The 25748-nt window shown below is 44.3% G+C and overlaps 1 protein-coding gene across 1 annotated transcript in view; it reads right to left on the bottom strand.

The window, feature by feature from the left end:
• Window positions 1–25748, bottom strand: part of AGAP1 (ArfGAP with GTPase domain, ankyrin repeat and PH domain 1) — a 434418-nt gene that overhangs the window by 182115 nt on the left and 226555 nt on the right. Inside the window, 2 exon segments of the mRNA XM_037850014.1 lie at window positions 12850–12949; window positions 12951–13019. Of these exon segments, the coding sequence (XP_037705942.1) occupies window positions 12850–12949; window positions 12951–13019 (169 nt within the window).

Here is a 25748-nt window from a genome sequence, read left to right as displayed (position 1 = left end):
ACATGAGTAACAAAACAATGACAGAAAATATGTAAATAATAGGTGGATAGGGGTATGGGATGGTTTGGGTGTTCTTTTTAATTTTTTTCTTTATTTTGGAGTAATGAAAGTGTTCTAAAAATGAATGTGGCGATGAATGATACTGTGAGCCACTGACTGTAGACTTGGATGGATTATATGGTGTGTAAGCGTATCTCAATAAAATTGCATTAAAAAAAAAAATGTTCACAGCAGCATTATTCATAGTAGCCCCAAACTGGACACGGCTGAAATGTCCATCTACCCCGGAAAGAGTGAGTGTGTGTCATGGTATATCCAAACAGCAGAACACTCGAGAGTAATGAGAATGAACAAACTATTGACCCAGGATGCAGGAGGACGGACATCAGAAGCAGACATGGAGCCAAAGACAAACACAAGAGTGCAGACCACAATCCCATTCAATAGTTCAAAAAATAGGAAAATGAATCCATGGCTGAGAAGTCAGGGCGGGGTTTACCCTCGTGTGTGTGTGTGTGTGTGTGTGTGTGTGTGTGTGTGTGTGTGTGTGTGTGTGTGTGTGTGTGTGTGTGTGTGTGTGCGTGTGTGCGCGCGCGCGCGCGTAGTGGGGTGGGGTGGGGTGGGGAAGGGCCTCGTGGGTGCTAACAGCACCCTGCTTCTTGGTCCCAACACTGGTCACCTGTACACTGAGCTGACACTTAGGGTTTAAATGGGCTGTGGATGCAGAGGTCAGGTCGGGACGTGCAAGAGTCAGAGGTGGGTTGGCAAAGGGACGGTCTCACCAACAATGATGAGTCCTTAACGGGGAGCCCAGCCCTAAACAGGAGGGGACACTGGCTCCCATGGAAGAGGGTCACCAAAGACCTAGTTGGCATCTGTCTGAGTATTCCCCCCACCCCCCACCCCAAATATATGCCTTTCCATGAGATACACAGGCCACTACTGGGCCCGTTCTGAACTCAGAAAGAGCTTCCCCCAAGCCGCCGTCCCCGCATCAGCTGGCGGCCAGCCTTGATTGGCAGGGGGTGCTGCATTTGCCTGCTAATCCGTGTGCTCACAGCTCCGTTTCCTTGATATGGATATGTGTGTACGCTTACTGGGCGCCTTGATGAGCTCAAGCTTCCATGTGTCAAAAGCGCCAGATTCTTTCCAAAGAATAATTTCAGCTGTACTTATAGCCCTAAAGTGGAAGAGTTGATTTGAAAAGGTACTTACCTCTACCATATGCTATTTCCTTTTAAGTGATTTGCATTTCAAAGCGAATATGGCATTTATAGCTGAATGACTATCAGTATGTTGTCTGAACGGATCCCACATGAGCATAAAGAGGATGCTGGTTTTCTATTGAACAAAAATGTTTTCATCCACCAAAGGACATCAAAGACGGAAGTCCTCTTTTAAGCTGTAGGCTTATTTCAAAAAATGCATACTCTGAAATATGGCTCTTCCTAGTGTTCAAATAAAGATTCATCAACAATCATCCCTTTTAAAATAAAGTTGTTCACTGCCCCTTCCAATCTTGGTCTATCTTCACAAATTGTCTTAACTTTACCAAGAGGTTTAACTAGGAGAAAAGTCCTTGGGATGTGACTTATTGGTTGAACTGTTGGTGGTTTGTAACGTTCAGGTTTCATGTGCATTGAGAGAGGCGGAAAGCAACCACGTGAGCGTAAACTAGACATTTATCGGCACTGTGTCACGGTGATACTTTTTAAAAAATATCATAACTATGGGAATAGGAGCGAGAGGCATTTATCCTTCCTCTTGGGAAGCCTCACCCTTAGGAGCACAGAGCTTGCTCTAGATTCGTCTCCTTCCTATGGAGCCTCGAGTGTTAGGAGCACCCAGGGCGCACAGGGGCCTGGTCAGCCTACAGTTGCGTCACCCCCGTTCTGAGAGCATGGGGAAAACGGGGCTCTCTGGAACCCCAACTGGACGCCGAGGCTGCCCTGATGACCACGCACTTCCACCAGGCCTTCGCCCTCTGCTCCATCCCCTAATTATAAACACAAGAAGACTAATTCACAGCACACCCACAAAAAGTGAGATGCATGTGACAAAAGGGCCCGCAAGCCGGCCATTCCGGCCATTCGTTCCAGTATCTGAATTGGGAATCTGGTCTCCTTTTGGTAAACAGAATTTCGGTCTAAGAGGATTTTCTTTCCAGGGACATATTCAGAATCTTTCCTTAACGATGTAGGTGTCCAACATGCAGGTGTCTGAGATGCTAGATCACGTGATTCTTGTTTTGTAGGGGAATGCAATTCAACACACCCACTACTGTGAAAATTAAATTTTAAAAATAAATATATATGGAGAGGAATCTGGGTTTCTCAGACTACCTTACCATTTTTTTTTGTCTTTTATTTTTCACATTAGGTTATTCGGAGAAAAAAGAATGCACAGAGTACAGAGCCGGACACAATGACAAATGTAATTACTACTAAATACAATATTGTGGCCATGATCAGAAAGCAAAATCTTGGAATCAGAGTTTCTGGTTATCTTCTAAAACGTGGAAAGAGCTAATTTTAGTCTGATTTTCTTCTCTACTCTAATTACGATGCCAAGGAAATAGAAGCCCATTTAATTGTACAAATTTCTTAAAACTTATCTTGTAAAGTTATACAGACATACAAATAATGCAAATTGAAGTTTACCACAATATCTCCTCCTAGATCAACATTCTAATGAACACAGGCATACCTAGTTTTCTTAGCTACGACCATAGAAATCACATGTAATTTTGTATTATACTTTTTCATATGATGTCCTAACCATTTCTCCACGTTGTTACATCATCCAAAGGACAGTTTTAGACATACAACATCTGACTGAATTATTACAGATTACTTTATATTACCATTTCCCTACTTTTTGGCTGTTTCCAATTTCTCATTATTATAAACAACACTGCGAAGGACATCTTGATACTTTCAGATTTTTCCTGCAAATTCCCAGAAGGTTAATTCCTGGGTCAAGTAGCAGTAACCTCTTTCTGACTCGTGATGTATGTTGCTCACTAATGTTCCTAATGACAAGTGCCTAAAGGAAGAAAGAAACTGAGCATCCTAAAAACAATACAGTTAATAATTTCTAACATGAGAATAGTAATTATAATAAAGAAATGACGATAATGTTGGTAATGATAATATATCGCATGCGGTTGATTTAAGAATCAAATTATGAAAAGCACTTCATAAACTACAGAGTCCTTTGCAGATATTCCTGTTATCAATCTCAACAGTAGATCTGCCTGTCCTGCGTAGTTTATCTTCTAGCAAAAGCTTAAAATGATGACATCGCTAATTTGGCTTACCTGTAAAATCCAAATAATCTGAATATGTTCCTTACGTTTCTCCTGTGATGGTGCCTCCTCATGTGTAAACTAACTGACACTGGTTAGTTTTGATGTTTTAGTCATCACTGATTTGCATGAGCTCACACACTCGCTCACTCAACAGGTGTTCACTGAGTAAATACCTACTTTACAGCAGCCCAGTGCAGGGCTTAGCGTGGTGGATAAAATGACACTGTTGTACTCCAAGTCTTCCAGAATTGCAAAGGAATGGTGATCAGTGTTATGCTGATGCTTTCAGAGGTACGGTTTATAAAAAGGAAGAGGGAGGGAGGGAGGGATCAGTACTTGGAAGAATAATCTGAAACTTGCTTTCACCCCATCACTGGATAATTGTTTTACTCTGGGGATGGATATGGGTTAGTGTTTGGTGCAATTCAAGATGAAACTATTAAGCACATCAGAAAGCAAGTTTTCTCTTAAGCAACCATAATTAGTAACGAGTTTAAATGTTTATTTCAAAGGCAACACCTGTCACGTCGGCACAGCGATGCCTGCGTGCCCCGCTTTGCCCCTTCTGTGTCTGTGAAGGGACGGGGGCTACGAGAGCTTCTGCCTGGGTGGGGGGCACCCAGCTCCATGAGGCTCCCTCGGCAACACCCATTCCTTGGTACGCGTCACACGAGCAAGTTCGCATGTTCATACGCAGCACCGTGATGCTGAGATGTGGGAGCACCCCCCAAAAGGAGAATAAAACTAAGGGTTTCTTTTTTTTAAGCAACAAAAGATGATTATAGCATCCAGGTAACAATGTATTACAGAACATAAAGCCTCAAGCCCAAGATGTCCACATCTTATACCCCCGTCTCTTATTTGGTACCATATTCTTCCAACAACGTAATTAAAATTCATTCATTCATGCATTCATTCATTTGCCATATTATAATGGCTCCATCTTTAAAATATTCTTTCTCCTGTATCAGATAAATGCAACAGGTGCCTTTTTGGACAAACTTCATTTTGACGTGACAACACTGTTTTGAGGGGAGAGACAGGGTGGGACCTGAGTTTTCTGATGACCACCACATTTTACCCCCCTTGCTGAGAGAAGTCCACGGTGGCCACACAGCTCTGTCCTCACCAGCTCATTTTTCCTTCACCCACTGATCCCTCACAACTGCATATGGCAACCATGCAGCGTCACCGAGGCCTGTTCTTGCCCAGAGATCTGTGACACGGAGGAGGAGGATTTGCTAGCTGGTTGGGATGTTTCTGGGTTTTACTACTCATGAGAAACACCATGGAAAGACACGCACTCTCTGTAGGAGTTGTAACTGCTAAACGACAGGCCCCAAGGTGTGTGTGAGGGTGGTGGTGGTAAAATGTCACCTTACTTTGACAAATTCTCCTCTGCCAATGAGGAAATGAGAATGAAGAAAGGAGACTAATCACGGGCTCGATTCCAGCACAAAAAGGTGGAGTTCTGTCCCCAAGGGCTGGTTTCCAGCCGAGTCCCAGTGCCTGCAACCTGCTACCTTCAGGAAGGCCACTGGGACAATTTACTGAGCTCCTTCTTGGCACCCTCCTCTTTCTCAAAGTTTTTCTCCTGATGATCATTACGCTGGTCTTGAACACATCATTTTAACAGAAGTGCTATTCTTCACCGAACATTCAAATTTTTGAGGACAGAAAAAAAGTTTCAAAAACAACTTTTATTTACATATAGGTATTCCGTTACCATAGAGATGTACAACTCATGGTTTTTTACTGAAATCATATCAAGAATAGCGTTACTGTTGTCAGTTCTTACAAAAGAGTGTTCCATTTGGAGTTCAAATAACTGAAGGGTGCCTTAAATTGGAAGGTTTGATTCTGATTTGTTTTTTGACCACAGAACACTACCGTGGAGGCACTGCTACCTGAAGGACGTGAAGGATATTAGCAATATTTACTTAATGAAAAAGTAATTGCTAGATCACATAACTAAGAGAAGATAACAGAGAATAATGGCCTATGCCTTAAAGAGTTTACAATTTAATGATGGAAACAACGTAACATAAATTTGCCCAAATCTCAGTGGAAGAAATAAACAGAGAAACAACTAATAATAAGAATGCATTTCTCATAAAAGCTGAAGAAGTCACAGCTCTAGTAAATGGTAAAATAATACTAACTTGGTGCCTTTTATGCCTTTTAATTTCAGCTTTAGCTAACTATTACTGAATTTTAGTTTAAAAGAATGCAGAAAACACTTATTTTCTTCCCCTAAAAAAAAAAAAAGTTATTGAATAGGCACCCAAACTGACTCTACTGGAACCTGTTTATGGAAGCAGCTATCATCCGGTGCCGGGTTCCGGATTATTTCTTAGAAAATTAATTCTCAACCAACAGGGCTTCAGTTTGCAACCGCTGTACTAAGTCACCAGAAGGGTGCTTCACAAAAGCACCCAGTTGATCCACTGGAAGGTTAAACATTGTCAACAAGGTCCAACAGAGCCCAGAGTGCGGGAGTGAGTGGGCCAGCGAGGGTGGCCTGGGCCTGCCGCTCCAGAAACCGCATGCTGCTTGGCAAACAGGCGACCGACACGTGCGGACGCCAACCCCGGGGTACAGATCAGGCTCCAGAGTCCTTACAACGATTTCTAGACCGTTTGAAACTAAACAAAGAAAAACTTTGTTTCTGTGCGACAACAACGGACCCGGTCTGGATGCGGTGTGATTTCTTTTTCCTTTTTTTAATAGCTATTACCGCTGCAGCGGCGGCCTAGCGACCGCATGTCTGCAGTGTGAGCAGTTTTGATAAACAGCCTCCGCAGGCCACGCGACGGGGATAATGTATCCTTAAGTACCGCCAATGAGCTGCCATTCTGCACAGCCAATTACTTCTGTGCGTCTGTCACTCAAAGGAAAAATGACTGAGCCCATTAGATCAAACCTTTGTCACTGCTCCTAATGCACTCTTAGGCCTCATTAATCTCCGGGAACAGCAACAGAGCGCCGGGGCCGCGCCGCCGCCCCCCAACGGGCCCCGCGGAGCCTCTCATGTCTCCCCCAAGAGCGCCGCGTTAATCAAGCTCTCCTTATTACCCCAGTCCCCGTCACGGCGAGAGCGCTCCCTCCTAAGTGCTCTCGTTATGACCCATCTTCAGAGCCGGCTAAGTGGAAAGAGAGAGCGGGAGGGAGGGAGGAAGAGGACGGGGGAGAGGGGAGAGGAACAAGCCAGTCCGATCGCATTAATATTCATGACAATAATTAGTATTCCAGGTCACTGAATATTCATGCTATTAGTTTGGTTTTTTATGGGTTTGCTGGATGTCCTGATTGCTGAAGTGTGGAGGAAAACAGCATGGTTGAGACTTTAGATGTCAATGGCAGCTCAATACTCAAAACACATTTGAGATCCAGCCTCCCTCCCACCCCAGCCCTGCCCTCCCCAGAAAATCAGCTCCAACTCTCCCGAGGGCTTTAATATTTTTAAACCACTGGAGGCCCAAAGCGAGGGGAGGTGGAGGGAGAAGGGGGAAGGTTTTATCAAGGTCTGGGTATTGATCTTGTTAGAATAAAAACACATTAGCAGTTGCAAAGACCTAAAAAAGGCCAGCTTTAGAGACAAGACGGTATCTGTCATCTAGAACAAAATATCAGAATCGGGAGCTACGGGGAAGGTAGGAATAACGTGACGATGGGACAGAGAGAACGGGGCAGAGTGTGGTGTGGCAAGCCAGGATGTCCCCAGGAGCACCGGTGGGCAGCCCGCCCACGGCCACGGCGGCTCAGGAATGCTGGGTGCTGGGAAGCCCTAGCTTATGAATTCTAACCCATTAGGTTCATTGAATCTACTCAAAGGCCACATAAACAAACACAACATCTAAGAAATTAACTCAAAAACAGAAATTCTCTCCCATCTTCCTTCCTTTCCTTCACCAGTGACGAGCACAGCTATCAAGACCCACGGTGTTTATCCTCAAAGAACACAGAGGCAGGCACTGCCTCCCCGTCTCAAAGACGAGAAGTTGTGGCTTGGAGAGAACTGGCACAAGCTCCTAAGATGGGATTCAGTTCAGTGTTTCTGACCCCAAAGCCCCTACTCATGGCCATTATGTTTTCCTGCTCTCTGCTTAAATGCCAAAATAATTGTTAAAGCTAATACAACTCTGTAGGCTGTGATGTGTGGATTCAATTTTACCAAATCAGCCCGGCCAGAATCTCATGTCAGAAGATGATTTTTGTTACTTTACAGCCTTCTCTGGAAGTACACTGGAAATTAAAACTGGGCAGATACTTTAGTATGTGGCTTCTGGTGGACAACCATCTGAAGGACAACTCAAGACAGCTGAAGTTCTGGGCCGAAGGAAAGGAAACAATGTGTGTGTACCTGTATCTTTGTGCACAACACTTAATATTTCCTTAGAATATAGGTCCATAAATGGAGTGTCTCAGTCGATGGATATAATAATTTGTCAGGTTCTTGATATGTGTTTCTAAATTAACTTCTAAAAAGGTTTTAAACAAAATCCTCTTCCGTCCATAAAGCGAGTACCCATTTCACCCTCATGCTAGAGGGGCAGTGACCTGGAGGACGGGTAAGCTGTGATGGGAAAGGGGGAATTTAACCAGACCTGAATACCTACATCTCTTTTGGATTCATCTTCTTCTTTAGGGTTTCTTGTTTTGTTTTGCTGGAGTAGATTCCCAAGTAATTTTTTCAAAAAATCTTTAAGACTGTGTTACACTACCAGCTGTAAACTGAGTCAGAATTCTAAGACCATGTGGTAAATCTATATAAAGTAAGACAATGTGGTAACAGCAGGTCAATGGAAGAGATTCATAAGCCCAGAAACATACCTAATTTTATTAAATGATGTAGTTGTACGTCAGAGGTGACATAGAGAATTAATAGGGAAAGGAAAAAAATTCAAAAAAAGAGAGAAAGGACAATTAGCTATCTATATGGAAAAAAACTTTTTCTATCTCATACAATAGATCAAAAGAAATTTAAAGTAGATTAAGGCGTTAAATAGGAAAAAAAGGAAAAAGAAAAAATAACAAAATAGTAAAACAGAAAAACACATGTATGAATTGTGTTCTAATTTTAGGATTATAAAAGGCTTTCTCTGCAAGCTCCAGCTAGATATCTCAAATGTAATTCTGAAATACCCAGATCCCTATCTGAGACTCTATAAAAGTTTCATTCACTAAGTTTATTTTTTAGAAACTTGAATCCTCCATAGTGTTCCTAAGCCAGACAGGTCCCAGAATCCAGAAGCAGCAGCTTCTTCTAGAACATCAAGCAGATGCAGCCCCTTTCCCCATAATGTCGACGCCCCTTTTCAATATGAACAAGTTAGGGTTCCCTGAAGATCGGGAAAGTGGTTAAATGAGAGGAAGGGGTAGCAACAGACAAGATGGGATTTAACGAAGGATTAAGAATACTGAACTGTTGTATAATTACTATTTTTTAGATGCTAGTGTGTTGGAAATAACTGAAATGGTGAAACTGTAACCCATAACATTCTTTCAAATTTGCTCTACAGCTACTCATTAAATTGTACTTTGAAAGTCACCACCTTTCTGTATGTATGTTGTATTTCACAATAAGGAAATTACTGCAATTCTGGAACTGCAACCCATAACATTCTTTGAAATCTGCTCTCTAAATACTTGTTAAATTGTACTTTGAAAGTTACAACTGTTCTGTATATATAGTTCACAATAAAAAATGTAAAAAAAAAAAAGGCTTTCTCTAAGTAGCTAACGTAAAAACCATTGAAGTGAAAGACTTAAGATTTGATTATATATAAAAAAGGGAAAAACCTCTGTATGTAAATAAGCACAATAAAATTTTAAGAGCAAATAATAAACTAGATAAAATGTGCATAACATATTATAAAGTATTAAGATTCTCAATATACAAAGAGTTCTTGCATACTAATAAGATAAAGATACGTCCCCAGTACAAAAACAGGCAAAGGATACACATCAGCAATTAATAAAATAAGAAATGTGCATGACTATGTATGGGCAAATAAACATGAGAAGATGTTCAACCTCACTACCAGAGAAATAAAAATAAACAAAGCCATGAGATATTTTTGTTGTTTATCAGATTAGCACAGATTCTAAAAATGACATCAGTGCTAGCAAGTCTGTGGGTGAAATGGGTACTCACTTTATGGACAGAAGGTGATTGTGTACACAACTTTTTTAGAAGTGAATTTGGAAATATGTATCAAGAACCTGACAAATGATTATCTCCATTGACTAAGGCACTCCATTTATGGACCTGTATTCCAAGGAAATGTTAAGTGTTGGGCACAGATTTAGGTACACACATACATCTGGTTTAGATGAATGAAAAATTTACTACAAGGAAAGGTACCAAAACACTGAGCAATTAGCTAAGGAAATGACTAAAAAAGAAATGAGAGATAAAAAAGAAACAAACATCTCCAGTTAACCCAGAACTCTAAAACAACAGCAGAATTAAAAGAGTCGAGAGTAAGGAAATGGGCTAGTCATAGGTTAAGTTCTTTGGCAAATAACGCTAAAATAACTAAAACACCTAACACCTATTTTTAACTAAACCTCCCTTCCTTAACAGCCGCACTGCTACTTCCTGTTTGCTTTGGTGTGCTGGCCCTCCTCGTGTGGGAGAGCCTTCCGCCAACAATGACTTTACATCCAGGAAACTCAACTTCCAAAGAACAATTTAGATGATAAAAACTGAAGCCCACCAAAATGCTTTGATTTCTTAGACAAGAAAAGAGTTAATTATTTTGCAGATTCATTTTCAGGTTTAGGTGAGGCCCACGTAAATCAAATTTTCACAGCATTTTGATGAAGTGGCCTCTCCTCGCGGCTTAGACTCATCTCCTGAGGCTCATGCGGACAGCAGCAGGGAAGGCGCGCCCGCAGCCTGGAGGACCGGTCGCTCTCCTGGTCACCAGCTGGTGACCTCACCTGCAAGCCGACCACGAGTGGCTCAGCTGTGCTCCAGCCAACGCCACCCTCCCACCTCCCCGCCTCACCTGAGACCCAGAGGGCGGCAAACTGACTGGGCTCCCTTTATGGGGCCGACGCAGCTTAGGCGTGGAGAGGTGTGCTGTGAGGAACTAAGGGGTGGGGGTCACAGAAAAGACATTTCCACGGTGCCCCAAACCCTCCCCTTCGCCTAAGAGCCATCCCAAAGGCCGTGAAACTCTGCACCGAGGACACACTCCCTTAGCAGAGGCCCTTGTATGATGTGGCTTATCTGGCATTTTGCATTTGCTGTTTATTATCGAACATTACATTTTCCTTGCACGGCCGATGGCAGCTCAGCACCAAAGAACATAAGCCTCAAGGTTAAGAAGTTCAAAGTCTGAAGTCTTCCATGTCCTTCTCTTCTTCCAGTCACTGGTGCCGCTCCCTCAGGCGGTTTTCCTGGCAAATTCCCATCCATTCTTCAATGCCAGCATGGCATCCCCCGCGCCCTGAAGCCATGCCCTGCTTCCCAGGGTGGAGCTGACCCTGTCGTCACTGGGCCCCAGGCCACTCTTCATGAACCCCGACGGTGGTCTGCTACCCGAGGCTGCATCTGTCTGCCTGTCGTTCTCCCCCGCCGGAGGGGTAGGTTTCTGAAAGGACAGGCTGCATCGTACTCCTCTGTGCCACCAGGGCCCGGGACGGAGCTGGCACCAGGAGGAACTCCGTGGGTGCTTGTTCAATAGGACAAATGGGTAGATGTGGTGTGACATGTTAGAAGGGGACTGCCTTGTCGGGATCTACCTTCTGGAGCTCTCGGACCTGTACCCACAGAGCATGCAATTCCTGGCCCAGAGCAGGTTCTCAATATTTTTTAAACAAATGATTAAATATAAAGTGCTGAAGACACTGGCTTTTTATTCATTGCAGATTTTCTTTTTTTCCTCTTTCCAGGGCGCTTCTTTTCTCTCTTCCTCTCTCATGACGCTAGCACACACCCTCGGGTTCAGTTTACAGGGCTGGAGGGGCAGGACGCCAAGGCTGAGGCCAACGTCAGGCTGGGGACTGGAGGGGGACCCAGGAGCTCTGCTGTCCTGTGTGTTATTCAAGGTGTTTCACGAAGACCTTACACGTCTACTTCGCTAGCACTGTGGGAACGGGGCTCAGTTCCTCGCTTCATCTTTGCTTTTTCCTAATGGTACATATTTATTGTTCTGTGATCTAATCACTGCATACTCTAAACGTAATAAATGCAATAATCATTAAGAAAGAAAGAAAGAAAGAGAGAGAAAGCAAGCAAGCAAGAAAGATCAGCAGGTTATGAGAGACCAGGCAGAACGATCTTCCCACCTTTTGGAATGCACTGATCTCTGTTAGCAGAAAGCCGATTTTTGTCTCAATTGCTACCAGCAGCTTACATTTTATATACTCCCCTAGACTCCTCCGCACTTCCACAGATGTTATCTTACCTGGTATCACACCTCCGTGAGAGTTAGACTGAGCAGGATCAGCCTAACGTGGTGAGAAAGACCCGCTCAGCAGCCTCCCCAGGGTCACCCAGCACCACGCAGGAGAGCCTGGGTTGAGAACCTCAAATTCTGGCTACTTGTTTAAGAGCCTGCTTTCAACAACCAATGCCTTTTATTCCATAGGACTCCGATGTCCGCATTATCCCTCTTTAAAAGCACTTAATGTTCCATAAGGGTTTCTGAAAAATTATGCATCTTTAAGAAGCAGAGGTATAGGCTAGAAACCGCTGCAGAAGACGGGACATAGTCAGAGGAAGGAAGGGATTTTTTGCTAGAGAAATCGTTACTAAGATTCTTGAAGGGATGAGACGTGCTGAAGGAGTCAAGTGTTACCGGCAGGACTCTGCAGCTCTTAACACCTTTTCTCTAGTACCCAGTCACAGGAATGCAATCATTGAGATCAGAATGCATCGCTTTCAAAGACTCTCACAACTGCACAGTAACACCCTGAATGGCTCATAACTGCACCAAGGTCAGGAGTTTCTAAACGCATCTAATTATGAGAACACTAACTTTCTCTAATCCTGAATGGAAAGAAAAAACTCTCCTTTAAAAAAAGAAATAAAGCAAACTGAAGTTGCATTAAAGAATGACAGATGACAGTTAAATATAAAAACGAGAGAATTTACATCTTACATAGGTCACATTGTTTTCTTTAAATCTTGATCAAAATAGTTTTTCTACTTTCGTATACAGTTACTCGAAATTAGTTAATACTAACCCTTGATACTTAAATAATTGACGTAGGTCTTGTGTGGTGCCCTTCTATACCCAGCCAGGTGTAACACTCTACTTTCAACTACCCAACCCAGGGATAGGCTAGCAGTTTGGTTTCTGCAGCGATGACTCAAAGTGCAACCATGGGCTTGTTGGCAGCGATGTCCCCACAGGTGAGGAGGAAATGACCCGCTGAGAAGGGATGCGAGGTTTCTAAGCCTTAAACTCCAGCATAACAGGAAGGTCTCTGATTAGCCTGAAGAGCTCAGCATGGACCTCAAGCCAACGCCACGCATCCGTCTCGGCGCCTGACTTTCCCGGGTGTGCCTGCCGCCAGCTTACCTGAATTGGGCGAGATGTGCAAGCCGCTTACATCCTTGGAGAGGCCGTTGGTCTTAGGGCTGGAGATGGGTGCGCAGGCCGATGTGGCTCGGGGGGGGCCTCTTCCCCGGGACCTTCACGGTGGTTCTCAGGAGATCGATCTCTTTGCCGTGAACGTTCTGCATGTAATCCTGTCCAAAGTGTTAAACACCCAAGAGAGATTAAAGAGATCTTTTAGGATGGAGGACAACAGCTTCTATTAGACCTCGGGAGCTGGGATCCTCTGACGCTTCCACTCTGGGGAGCGCTTTAACAATAAAGAGGCTTTTATCTGTGTAGTATCAATGTCGTCACCGTCACATTTAACGCAGAGCTTTGCTCCGTGTCCTGAACTAACCCAGGCACTGCACGTGCACGGAGACACTACAGCTTCCCCCGTGGAGGTGGCAAGCCAGCGGGAGAAAGTAAGTATACACATACATATTTTCTTTTTTGAACTCTGGCTGTTAGATGGTACACTGGGAACCTGGGACAGTCCTGTAAGTTTTAGGTAAAATTCCATGGAGTAGGAAACTATTTTGCAATAATTCTTCTGGCTCAGATAGGAATACCATTAAACATTTAGATGAAGTCTGAGGCTATCTGGTGGGAATTCAGGTGAAAACTATAAACAAAAGGGCCAGCAGTTTCTTAGGAACTAGGAAGATGACTGAAAGATAAGGAGGTGTGGAACTGAAAATATATGGAGATCACAGATGGGCATATAATAGCTGGATGTTAAAAAAAAGAAAGTGTTATTCTTTGGAGTATTATGCTCCTTCAGATGCACTCAGAATAATGACCTTGCTATTGTCTACTCCTTGGAGATGACTGATTAGCAGTTATCAGGGGCCTTCAGGGAAGTGACAAGATGCTGAGGTTCTTAACAACCTACCCATGGAGTTTAAAGAACACCTAACAAGAGTCTGGTGGGCAGGAAAGGCCAGGAGGCTGGTAAGGCAATGGAGCACCAGGGTGAGGGGCTCTTGACAAATTAGGAGGTTACTAATCCTTTAGTGCACTTTTTGGTAACGATCCCTCTTGTCTGTGGACAGTATTTTAAGCAGTTTGCACATACAATGTTATGTTGACACTGCACATTAAGAAAGGATGTATTCTAAATCACTTCAGGACAAATTAATTACAAGTGTTTTAAGACTAAGCGAGAAAGATTAACAAGCAGATCCTTGGTGGAGCCTTGTGGACCCCCTCAAGAACCTAAAGGGGGATCAAAGTAAACCTGTGTTCGTCAACATAAGCGATTAAGCCTGGGTCAATGCAATTTCAGAAGAACTGCCAAACGAATGAGCAGTCTGGTGGCAACAGACGCTGGGAGATTGGAAAGGGGACTGTTTGCCTATCACTGCCAACCAACTGGGTTAACTGGTGCAGAGAGATAAGTAGACAAAATCCAGGGAGCAGGGCCTTAGAAAGCAGAATGCAAGGGTTCACAGTCCCAGAGCCCAAGAGATGAGAAAGTTGGCCTAAGTGCCTCCATGAAGCCACAAAGAACACCAAAAAAATGGCGTGAGAGCCAAGAGAACAATCTCTGAGACTTTCAGGAAATAGACGGTGGACCCGCTCATCACAGGAGATCATCCATACTCTGGGAGGTGACAGGGGTGAGAAGCAGTCACTGGTTTGCTGAGAGGTGAAGGGAACAGCACAAAAGGAAACAAAAAGTAAAGATCCTGATACAAGGGTGAGTCTTAGCTGCTTCTAGGCAGCTGTTCTCTTGTCAGTTGATTGCTGTGATGATACAATGACAGAAAGGTCAAGAAGCTCACACAGCTGACTAGAAAGACAACTGGTAAAGCTCTGGCTCTCTAGCTTTCCCTGCAAGCAAGAGAATGTCCAAGTCGGGGGACTGTGAGACTGAACATACAGATGACCAGGAAACTCTGGGCCACCACCCATGTCGATCAGCCCAGGAAGCTACACGCCTGGCTACAGCAAACACGGCAGGAAGTCAAACCACAATCCCTGTAACAACTGACCCCAAACAGATAGGACTTGGTCCATAACTGAGAGCATCCCTAATTTTTAACCCCTGCTTCCAACTTAGGACCAACTGGAGAAAGCTGAAGATGCTGCCTAACCAATCACACAAGACACCCCACCTCCAGCTGGCCAGCCTCCAACCAGGGGGGGCCTGAAGCCTTCCCTGCCCCCTCTAAAGTGTTCCCACTCCCCTGCTAGCCTTTGAGTCTCTGAGAAACGTAAGTGATGGTGGCTGACTCCCCTGCTGCAGGAAACTGAATCAATAGCTTTGTGCCTTTTGGGTGTTCTTCATTTGTTTCCATAGCCCTCCTGGAGCGTAAGTTTTAGTGACTGACACAGACGTACAAAATTAATAAGCAAACATACTATAAGGTAGTGAAAGTGCTATGAAAAAGCTAAGCCTGATGTGCCAGTTTGAATGTATTATGTCCCCCAAAATGCCATTATCTTTGATGCAATATTGGGAGGGCAGATGTACTAGTGTTGATTAGATTGTAATTCTTTGGTTGAGTGTTTCCATGGAGATATGACCCACCCAACTGTAGGTGATAACTCTGACTGGATAGTTTCCATGGAGGTGTGGCCCCGCCCATTCAGCATGGGCCTTGATTAGTTCACTGGAGCACTATATAAGCTCAGACAGAAGGAGCAAGCTGCTACAGCCAAGAGGGACACTTTGAAGAATGCACAGGAGCTGAGAGAGGAGCTGCAGCTTACAGAGACATTTTGCAGACGGCCTTTGAAAGCAGACTTTTGCTCTGGGGAAACTAAGAGAGGACAAGCACCCAAGAGCAACTGAGAGTGACATTTTTGAGATGCTGAAGCCTAGAGAGGAACATCCTTGGAGAAAGCCATTTTGAAACCAGAACTTTAGAGCAGACGCCAGCCACGTGCCTTCCCAGCCAACAGAGGTTTTCCGGACGCCATTGGCCATCCTCCAGTGAAGGTACCAGATTGTTGATGTGTTAACTTGGACACTTTACGGCCTTAAGACTGTAACTATGTTACCAAATAAACTCCCTTTTATAAAAGCCAGTCCATCTCTGGTGTTTTGCATCCGGGCAGCATCAGCAAACTGGAATGCCTGGTAAGGAGGATCCAGATTGGGGAGTAATTTTTGACAGGAAGATCGGGGATGGTCTCTTTCAAGAGGTGACGGTCAGGCTGAAAACTGGTGGGAGTGAGGCAGCGAGCAGTGAGCGTGGGGACACCTCCCAGGACAAAGGAGTGGCAAGTGCAAAGGTCTGTGGCAGGAGCACACAGAGCACGTGTGAGGAAACCAAGCAGAAGGGACTCGAGGGGCAGAAAAAAGTCTCCGAACAAACACAGAAAGAGACGGGGAGCAGTTATGAGGGCCAACGAGAACAGAGTTGGAAGAGGCATACAGTGATACATCTGAAAAAATAAAAATGCTCATGGGAAATAAACTTCTGGCAAGTGGTACATACGGCATTGTGGCTGTCACCCCAAGGGGTGGAAAGGAGTGTGTCAAGTATAGACATGACAGTCATATTCTATTTTTATTAAAAATGCAAACAATGGTTAGCATTTACTGAGGATGAGCAATGGGCCAGGCACAACGGACGATGTGGTTTAATTTTCAGAATATCTGTAGGAAGTGGGAACTGGCAAAAGAGGCATCAAGTGACTTGCCCAAGGTCACAAGGCTAATGCGTGGATAAGCCAGGACTGAGGTCCAGGGCCACCGGGCCCCAAAGCCAAGCTCCGACAGACGCCCGTCACGACGATGCCACCCAGCTCCCCATCAGGGAGATGCACAGGCAGGAGGAGAGCCCAGGCACTGAGGTTCCAACCAGGAGGAACAGAGGGCTCAAGACAAATGGGGAACAGATGAGCTCGCTCCCCTGGGGGCAAATTCAGCCCAGCCCTTCAGAGGGGACACTGAGGCCAGTCCAGCAGGCGACCGGCCACCTGCACCTCTGCTGCCAGTCCCCGCAGCCAGGAGCAGAGCTGCTGAGCGCCCTGCACTGTCGCCTTCATCTCCCGGACGGCTCGGGAGCCCGCTACGCTGTGGGGTGGCCCGACACCCTCCAGGCGGGTGGGAGACGGCCAGCGTGCGGGAAAGTCAGGGGCGGTGTTTTCTCTTCTTTTTTGTAGAAGGTGGGCTACGGGAGGGGGAAGGCTGTCGGGGCTGGGAACAGCAAATCTGACCTCACAGGTCATGGCTGAGATGCGCCTGCACCCTGACACCAGACTCCGAAATTGCCCTCTGCTATCATCAACTCTGCAGAAAGCTGTGGCTTGGAAAGGATATGGCCCAAAGACGGGAAGAAAGTTCTTATGAGATGAGGTTAAAGCACAGGGAAGTAGGGTAGGGACTGGAGGAAATACAGGAGCCCTGGGATGGTGCGGTCCTGAATGTACGGACGATGGCAAGTAACAGGCACATCCAAGGAAAGAGGGCTCTTCGGCCGATGGTCAAGGATTTCTTTTTAAAATGGTTGCTCTTAAGCATCTTTAATTTACTTCCCTAACATCTACTGAAAATATGCAAACCAAGTACCAAAATCAAAGTTAATGCTTGTAAATAATGAATTCCTTCTTGCACAGTTACTCCTTTGAAAATATCAACTTTCTTCTTTAATGCCAATTCTTAACAAATTAAAATACAATAACAGGAGTGTAATTGAGCATTTATTGCTTATGGGCTCTGAGATGAGGCTAATCAGATAGTGGCTGAGCCTCAGTAGGGGCTCTTTTAATAGGCATGTTTTAACATACAATAACTATGATATTTTATTTAAAATTATTATAGAAATGTACCAGTGTCTGCTCCCCCGATTTGCATGTGGCAAGTGAACACATTTATCTTTAGCTCAGCATGGGCCGGGGGATCTGTTTCCTTGCTTGAGTTAGACACTGAAACTTCAGAAGAACCAGTTGTATGAATCAGAATATAAATTTCCCAACTCTTAAATTTCAAGCCACTACATTAAAAAAAACAAAAACAAAACAAAAAACAAAAAACAACTTTACAAAACACATTTCCCAATCAAGGACAGTCCTGTACAAATAGGTGGAACGCAGAGACGCTTTTAGTCTGTGGCTTCCTTCTACAGAGAGAAACTACACCAGGCTTTCCTTTTTGAAAAAGTGCTCATTCTTTTCATCTTTCCCCAGCTTGGTATTTGAGGAATTAAAGCTGCAACCACCAAACAAAGTCACCTCCTCAGAAGTGGGACATGCAGCTTGGCAGCCCTGTCTTCTGGACCTTGCTGAGCAAAATAGAGACAGCACGCCTGATTTTGATATGCAAATGGTACAGATACTATCCTTCACCACGTTAGTTGTAGAAAATGCTGATCGAAGATAAAAGGGGAAAAATCCTTTAACAAGGCATGAGGGTAATTCAAAGCCAAGTACTTTTAAACAGCACTTAACAAGTCCCCAGGGCCTACTCAAGAGCCCGCCCCCCCCAGAGGCGCCATCTCCTGCCCCTCAACAGCTTGAAAAAGGAGTAATTGCAAACCTATTTGCATTTTTCTTCTCAAGTTGTCCACGCTCATCACGCGGATTATTTTTTCCGAGCAGGCGCTGGAGCAGGGGGACCCGTTCCTGAACACGCTGAGGGCTTGGAAACTGCATCCCTGTCCCTGGCAACCCTGCTCCTGCCCCTTTGCCATCTCTTGTTTTTCACATTTCGCTCCTAATTATGTTGCATCTATTGCCGTACACTTAATTAGCTGCATTAATGTGATTTCTTTTCACATAGTCAAGCAATTAAGAGCTATGATTGAGTTTCATTCAATTAGCCTCAACAAACATGCTAATTGATGTCCCAGATGCAAATGAGGTGCAATGAGAGAAACCTGCTAGCAATCGAGGGCTGTGTCAGAGACCCAGGGATCTCAGCTTGCTGACAGAAGCACAGCTTAACGCGGCTCCCAGTTTCTGGGGGTGCTGCCTGGGAGTGCCAGACAGCTCCCGAGACGACGGCTTCATCGGGTTGCGGCTGGACGACGTGGTCCCCACATGGCGTGGGGATGTGTTACTTCTCGGGACTGAGAGGCATCAGCTGGGAAACGCTTCGCTCCAGCAAGGAGGGTGGTACAAAATCCCCATCGAAACACCATTCTTAGGCTTATGTGAAAAACACATGAGTTCTCCCCAAAAGTACAAAGAGAAAGGGGTGTGCGTGCATCTCGGTCTAGGAGATGCTGGGGCTCGGGACGTGTGTACAGTTCTCAGCCACTGCGAGTCCATCTTAGTCAGCTCAGGGGCAGCTGGCCCTTGAGGGGAGCTCAAAATGCAGCCATCCATCAAGAGTTCCTAAAAATACCCTTACTGTATCGATTCTCCCTGCCTCGCATCCGGAGTTACCTTTGGCTGTCTGGTGAAAGATGATTTGCTGATGTGTTCACAGGGGTACGAAAAGCAGTTAACAAGATCTTCAAGCTACACTGAAATGCATAAACTATATGACTGGCATCTCAAAATTAGATCACCGGAATGAGGCACCAGGCTTTGAAAATCTGACAGGGCGTAAGCACTCTTCAAGCATAGATAATGCAATCAACGTCATGCCATTCTTACATATACTTTTTTTTTTTTTTAAAGCATTAAGACTCCAGATTTCCACAATTCAATGATGAAAAAAAAAAAAAAAATGAGAATTTTTGTTCCAATTAGGTTTTCCCTGGAAGTTCTGGTCTCTAAGTGTATTTAAATGTTAAGAAATTTAATATTTTACATGGATATGTAATCTTTTAGATAACTCGTAGGGCAGACTGAATTTTGCTCTGGTCTTTACAACACGGCCAGTCTAAGTGGGTTTTTCCTTGCTGCACAATCCAGCTCAGCAGGCTTCAAAGTGTCGTCCTCAGCATCCTTTTCGGGAGCCCATGAGTTCAATACTATTTTTCAAAATAATATGAAGACGTCATTTGCCTTTTTTCGCTTTGCTGGCATCTGCGTTGCTGATGCAAAGCTATGGAGGGGGAACTGCTGGTGGTTTCGTGGGAAGGAAGGCAGGGGCACCAAACTGCACCAGCAGAATAAGTCGCTGCCAAGTCCTCCAAGTAAAACAAAACAACAACAACAAAAAACCCAAAACCAGTTTCACTTAAGAAGTTCTTGATAAACCAAAAAAAGGTATCGATTTTTAAAAATTTCAACCCTTGAGTACACATCCTTTAATCTTCTGTGTGATGTAACGGGAAGTATGCATGAAGCCTTCCTGCAATTGTTTTTGTTGCAAGCTGAAGTAGCCACTTTTTTTTAATGGGACACTATTCTTACTGGAAAGAATGACTGTCAGGCCTAGACAGAGTATTATTATTCAGTCTTGGGTATTTGACAGATACCTTCTTGAAATTGCACAAAGTGAGCCCAGTGCTCAAGGAAAACAGGTAACAGTACTTGTGGCCAATGACAAAATTTAAGTTTTCTAGCAAAAAGTAGAATTTTGAAAAACTTGCATCCCTCACTGTCAGCCTGCCAGCTTCCAGATACTTAAAGACTTTTCTTGACAAAGCTGGTGGCAATATTAACGAATGAGATTTTTTTTTGGTTATTATGTGTCAACATTTTTAAAATCTACGTAGCCTATTGAAACAATATTTTCCAAATGACAAATGCATGGTATTACAATATGCATGGATAAAAGATCCACTCAAAGTGCAAAAGAGTTCAATGGATTTTAATTTAACAGAGGAGGAAAAATTTAGTAATATGGTTTCAGATTGGTAGTGCATCACTAAACTTTAAGAAACTATCATATGTTGAGTTTTGCTATACTATTCAAGAAGAATGTCCATAATTATCTGAAATGGCTATTAAAATGCTCCTCCCTCTTCCAAATACATGTCTGTGTAATGTGGGATTTCCTTCATATACTTCAACCAAAGCAACATATTGCAACAGATGGAAGGCAGAAGCAGATAGGAAAATCCACCCCTCTTTCATTAAGCCAGACATCAAAGAGATTTGGACAAGTGTAAAATAATGATTCTCTTCTTACAAATTTTTTTGGGGGGAGGGAGGAGAATATAGTTTTCATAAAAAGTGTTATTTATGTTAACATGTGATGAGTTAAACATCGTTATTGAAATGAACTACCACATAAATATTAAATTTTTTTTCAGTTTTAATTTCTAACATTATAAATATCAATAGATATAATCCATACAAACAAAAGCTCTTTGGGATCCTCGATAATTTTTAGGAATGTAAAGGGGTCCTGAGACCAAAAGGTTTGAGAACTGTGAGTCTAGCTTGCTTCAGGTTCAAAAACCAGCTAATGGCTGTGTGTGTGTTTATGCACACACTTGGGTCAGAGTGCAGAGCTGGTCCCATGCACGGACACTGCCAATGTTTTTCAGATTTATTTGTGTCCTCCAGGAGGAAAAGAATAACTAATCGTACCCTATTTTCTCAAGACTTTGGCCAGGTTCAAAGAGAAGACAGCAGTTTGTCTAAGTGCCTTGTAAAAAAAGACTCACTTCTGGGCTCAAAATAAAAATAGGTAAGGGAAGCCATTGTTAGATACTCCACCATTCCCAAAATCCATTTAATATTATTTTCAAAGGAAACAAATCTACAAAGACATACATAATACCATCCATTCAAAGAGACCAAGCACATGCACTCAAGTCCAGCGTTCATGAATAATAAACAACAGCCTCATACATAGTTATGGGAACAGAGGAAAGTAACACTCTGACAAATACTAGAAAAATACCGTAAAACTATGAAAACTCTTCAGACCACACCCTTTCAGATCACGCAACTCAAGGAAACAATTTCTGCTTCTCTCCAAAGGACAACAGCGAGGCAGGAGGCAAGCTTCAAAGAGAAGACTCCTGCGGGAGAGCATTTTGTTCCCCACGACCACCAACAAGGCTGCAGCGCTGCCCTTGCAGTGTCCTGCGGGAGGACCACTGGGCTGACTCTCGTCAGCACGCAAGCCTGACCTGCGGATGGCACCGGAAGAAGGCTGCAGGCAGGTGTGATGTCTGAGAGTGACCGAGGCAAAGTCAATGACAATGGGACTTGACCCTTTAGTGAGTCTGGCTAATCACCAGAGCTCGTGGTAAAAAGGAAGGTTGGTACTCCATTCTGGGGGATTGGCAGTGGCACGTGTCATGAACGCGGAGAGTCCTGACGCTACACAATGGCCAATCTCTCCTGCCCATGCACCACGAAGGCTGGCATCCAACATTTGTGGGCTTTCCAACATCAGCCCAGTGGGATAGGTTATTGTAATATAAAGCAAAACAGCAGAAAATTCCAAACTGAATCATGAATGTACCTCTGACTTCTTGATTGTATCTTTCTTGATTGACCTAGTCTACTGAGCTTCACACTGCAAGGAAAGAGTCTTCTCATTTTCGTCTAAATCAAATATTGCCCCATTGTAACCCATGCATGGATAAACCCAGCCTGTACAGAATGGGCGCAACAGATGTGAAAACGGCCGCGTGTCTTCTCAATCACTGCTCGCATCTTCCAAACAGGCACCAGGGAAATTTCACTGCAATGAACTTCAGGGAACCAGCACCATTCCTTTCTAACCTAGTATTTTAAGACTTAAATATGGCCTCAAACAACTGGGCTGGTGGTTCCATCTTGGAAAGTTTGAGCTACAAAGAATGTTGACTATAATGACATTAGACGATCTGTTTCCCTTTAAAACTGCAGACTCCTTGGGATGAAACTGATAGAGTGTGCAGTCCTGAGAAATAGAGCAGACGTTCAAGACAGAAATCACACATGCCTTTCCTCTGAGGACACTACTGCTTGCTGCACCTTTTCTTCTGCAATTTGATCTAAGATCGACTAAAAAACTCCCACTTCAGCTTTTGCCTATCACAAATTTCAAGTAATTCATCTAATCTTTAAACTTTTACCTAGATCTGCAGAGTTTAGAAGTCTCACCATATATATTTTTCTCTGTGCATTGTTTCATAGGAATTACTCAGTTTACAGTGATATAATCAGATATGTTTCAAATGAATAGTAGGAGAGTCATTGATGACCATGATTTCCTGGCTTCCTCAATTAAGGAAGTCCTCAGAAGCTAGAACTCAGCTTTCTCCTGGCTGGAGGGCAAGCCTGTCAGAGCGTGCGGGCTCCGCTCTCCTTTCCCTCATCAGGTGTGGGCACCGGGGCACGTGATCCCCTCGTTCTGGGCCCCCACTTCCGCGTCTTTACAAACAGAGCTGCTAACAGAGCCTGCCTCCTGGGACCGTCCTGAGGATTACCTGAGATGACGTGGGAAGCGTGTCAGAGGGGTGCAGGACTTCGAGAAATGCTCCCCTTCCTACTTCTGTCCAATAAAACTGACATATTTTCCCTCTGATTTTATGTGGTACTTTCTGGTGGTCAAGGTGTTGTTTCCATTTGAGGTAACAGTTCTGACACGATAAGCCATTTGGGGCCACCTGCAAAGCTATCTTTCAGTTTGCAGCTTAGGAAAAAAAAATTGGCCTCTGCAAATGTTTGACATTTCCTACTTTTTCTTCTTCTCCCTCCTCCCCCACCTTTTTTTTTTTGGTGGTGGTGAGGGATGTACAGGGTAGTCAGACATTTTTATTGCAAAATGCCGTCTGGAAAAGATGCAAAACAAAATTGCTAAGATGCAAAGGAAAAAAATAAGGGGGAAAAACAAAAGGCCCCCTTCCCTTTGCTTATTGAGTTCAAAGGCATAACATGCAGTGCCCTGCAGCAAATGGGAAGCTACACTAATTTTAAAGCTATAAAACGCTATAAAGTGCCCTGCGGGGCAGGGCTACACTGAAGCTAGTGGCACCTAAATAAGACACGGTTCATTTACTTCGCAGCTTAGCCTAATGTAATCATCAGCGGATTTTTAGCCTAGAGTTGTAACAGGCAAATGGCCGATGCAGCAGAGGCGACACTCCCAGCCATTGCAGGGGCCGCGGCTAGATTGCTGTTGATTAGAAAATTTTTCAGTTTTGACAAGCACTTAATGAACATAAATCGCACCTTGATTGGTTTCCATTTGGGGCCACAGGCACACCTGAGAAGAAACGATCCCCCCTCTCCTTCCGCAGAGACCTTGGCAACGAGCTGGCAATCGGGGTGGGTGCCAGAGGAGACAATATTTATAAAACACCATAATGAAATTCAAGCTCTTGGTAGAAGTGAAAGTGCTCCCTTCTGGATCCACCGTCTCCTACAGAGAGCCCTCCTTTGCTGCTTTGTTGTCATGGAGGAAAACGAGAGGTTTCGATTTATTTATCTTTTGCAAGAATTTCCAGACGCAAGTAACACTCAAAGGCAACAATGGAAAACAAGACAAAACACCCTGGGTACAAACTACCCAGGGACTGTCCGAAATATCATGCCGGGTACTGACAAGACAATACCCCAGGGACTCCGCTAGAAGATTTTAAGACTCAAATCCAGAAGTCACACGTGTCAATCTGAATAGATACTGATAGAAATACACATACACATTTAGTCTATTTTTTATTTAGAAAAGGAAGAAGGCAGAAGAACTTTTCAATATAGAAAATAGGCTAGGTAGGATCTAGGGCATTTGGTGGCTTAAATTTTATAGAAATAAGGGAGACTGTCTTGCCCTATTTATATTCTCTGGTTATCAACATTAAGACAACTTGTAAAACAGGAAGCATTTTAGCAGTTTTATTTATGAATCCTGAACAATTTCCAAAATTCTGGGGGCTATATAAAATAAGGAGTTCCTCAGGCAGAAAGACAGCTTTGATCAGGAAGAGGAATGAGTTTGTTAGGAGTCACTTTTTCTAAAGAAAGTTTTATATATTCCCTGAATATATCTGTATCTTTCCATGGATTTGGAAGTGTTGATACATGGGAGAAATGATTTATTATGCTTGCTGAAACAAGCTGGATCAATCCCAAAAATATTTCCCAGAGCCCCCCAAGCCCAGACAGGGAAGGCCTCCCCCATCCTGAGACGGGCCCGGCTGACACAGGGGGCAGGAGGCTGGGTAGCTGTTGTCATCCCACCTGGCTGCTGGACCACTTTTCAGGATATTGCAGCACCCTCAGGACTGGGCCCTGCCAAAGTCCCCGTGATTTCCATCAACTGGGTCCTCTTAAGGTTGATCAGCTTTAAAATTTGGCCCCGCTGTGGTCTTTACATGAAAATCTCAAGCTCTTCTCCCACCAGCAAGTGTAGCCCCGAATCGCTGGGATCTATTTTGGAGGCTTAAAAGCACAACATGGTGGCTTCCTTTCCTACGGCTTCAGGCCCTGTGGCCCTAAAATGTGAGCAGAGGCCAAGCATATGGGCTAACTGTGCCCTCCTCCACCCACCCATCCATCCATCCGTCATTCCGGATGCCAGGGGAATGCTGCTGACAGGACCGGCAAGGTCTCGGGCCTCAAGAATTGCCTGGCTTCATGGGAGAATCAGCCATGAAGTGAGCCAGTAGCTGGAATACATGCTTTCCCTTGCTGAGCGTAGCGTCTGCTTTGCACTCATTCCCAGGACATTAGCAGACCTTCTCCGTCCTGCTTATGGGAGTAAGAAAACAGCACATCGCCAACAACTGCCTGTGCCCAGGGGACCAGTGACTTCCTCCTCAAAAGACAAAAGTCTGACGTTCCTGAGCATCAGCTAAGAAGAACGTCAGGAAGACCCTGCACGTAAGAGAACAAGACGAGTTCGAGACAACACAGGATTGAGAAATGTGCCCGTGCCCTCTTCACAAAGATCCAATGTCATTGCGACCTGACGAGAGCAAATCATGCAGCCATGACTTAGCTTCTGACCCTGACCCCCTTTCCTGTACCTGAAAAACCCTAACTCATCCCCTCTTTGAACTGGTTTTGGGAAGATTCCTCCAGTGCCTTGCTGTGCACTGGTAGTGAACAGCTCGATGTGACCCACATGCACAGAACTGTAACAA

The sequence above is a fragment of the Choloepus didactylus genome, chromosome 9 (assembly GCF_015220235.1).
Source record: "Choloepus didactylus isolate mChoDid1 chromosome 9, mChoDid1.pri, whole genome shotgun sequence".
NCBI classification, from domain to species: domain Eukaryota; kingdom Metazoa; phylum Chordata; class Mammalia; order Pilosa; family Megalonychidae; genus Choloepus; species Choloepus didactylus.
Note: the sequence above shows the minus strand (reverse complement) of the source record. Positions and strands in the feature narration are given on the sequence as shown.